Source organism: Gekko japonicus, unplaced genomic scaffold (genome assembly GCF_001447785.1).
Source record: "Gekko japonicus isolate JY-2015 unplaced genomic scaffold, Gekko_japonicus_V1.1 scaffold72424, whole genome shotgun sequence".
Lineage (NCBI taxonomy): Eukaryota > Metazoa > Chordata > Lepidosauria > Squamata > Gekkonidae > Gekko > Gekko japonicus.
The window spans coordinates 1-603 of NW_015241538.1; the positions used below are offsets into that span (position 1 = coordinate 1).

At 36.8% G+C, this 603-nt stretch overlaps 1 protein-coding gene across 1 annotated transcript; it reads left to right on the forward strand.

The window, feature by feature from the left end:
• Window positions 1–33: 33 nt before the first annotated feature.
• On the forward strand, window positions 34–472 carry CD83 (CD83 molecule; the record flags this gene model as incomplete). Its single annotated transcript, XM_015428851.1, has 2 exons — window positions 34–265; window positions 366–472. Coding segments are annotated over exons 1-2 (339 nt in total), but the record flags the coding sequence as incomplete, so codon positions are not given.
• Between the last annotated feature and the right edge of the window lie 131 nt (window positions 473–603).

Consider the following 603-nt stretch of genomic DNA (forward strand, 5'->3'; position numbering starts at 1 on the left):
TAAGTGTTGACATTAAATGTCAATGTTTTGCAGATGGATGAAAAGTGTGAAGAACTGTCAAAGGTAAAGTGGCAGAAGCTGCAGTATAATAAAGAACAGAATTATTCAAGACAACTTAATTCATCTTCAGAGGTCTCCAACAGCCAATGGCATTCTCTGAGGATTAAAAATACTACAAACTACGACAGTGGGACATATAAGTGCATCTTGGAAGCATCAGATAGAAAGTACAACGAAAGTAACACTATTACATTAATAGTAAAAGGTACAGTATAAGTGGCTAGGGCTGTTTTTATTTTCTACTGCACATTAAATCATTCAAGGCATCTTTAAATGAATGTATCTTTTTTTTCTTTGCCTTCCAGGCTGTCTAGAGGAATTAGAAGACGCAAAATTTAAAAAGCACAGAGCAGAGCTTGTGTTGTTGTGCTCACTTGGACTTTTCTACTTGCTGCTCATTGCTTTTACCTGCGTAAGTTCTTTTAGCTTCTTTTCAACATATTCATTGGCCTCATCAAAGACACAATCCCTAAGACAGGCTGCAGTCCTCAGAACACATTCCTGGGAATAAAGCCCCGTGGAATGAAATAAAACAAAACTTAC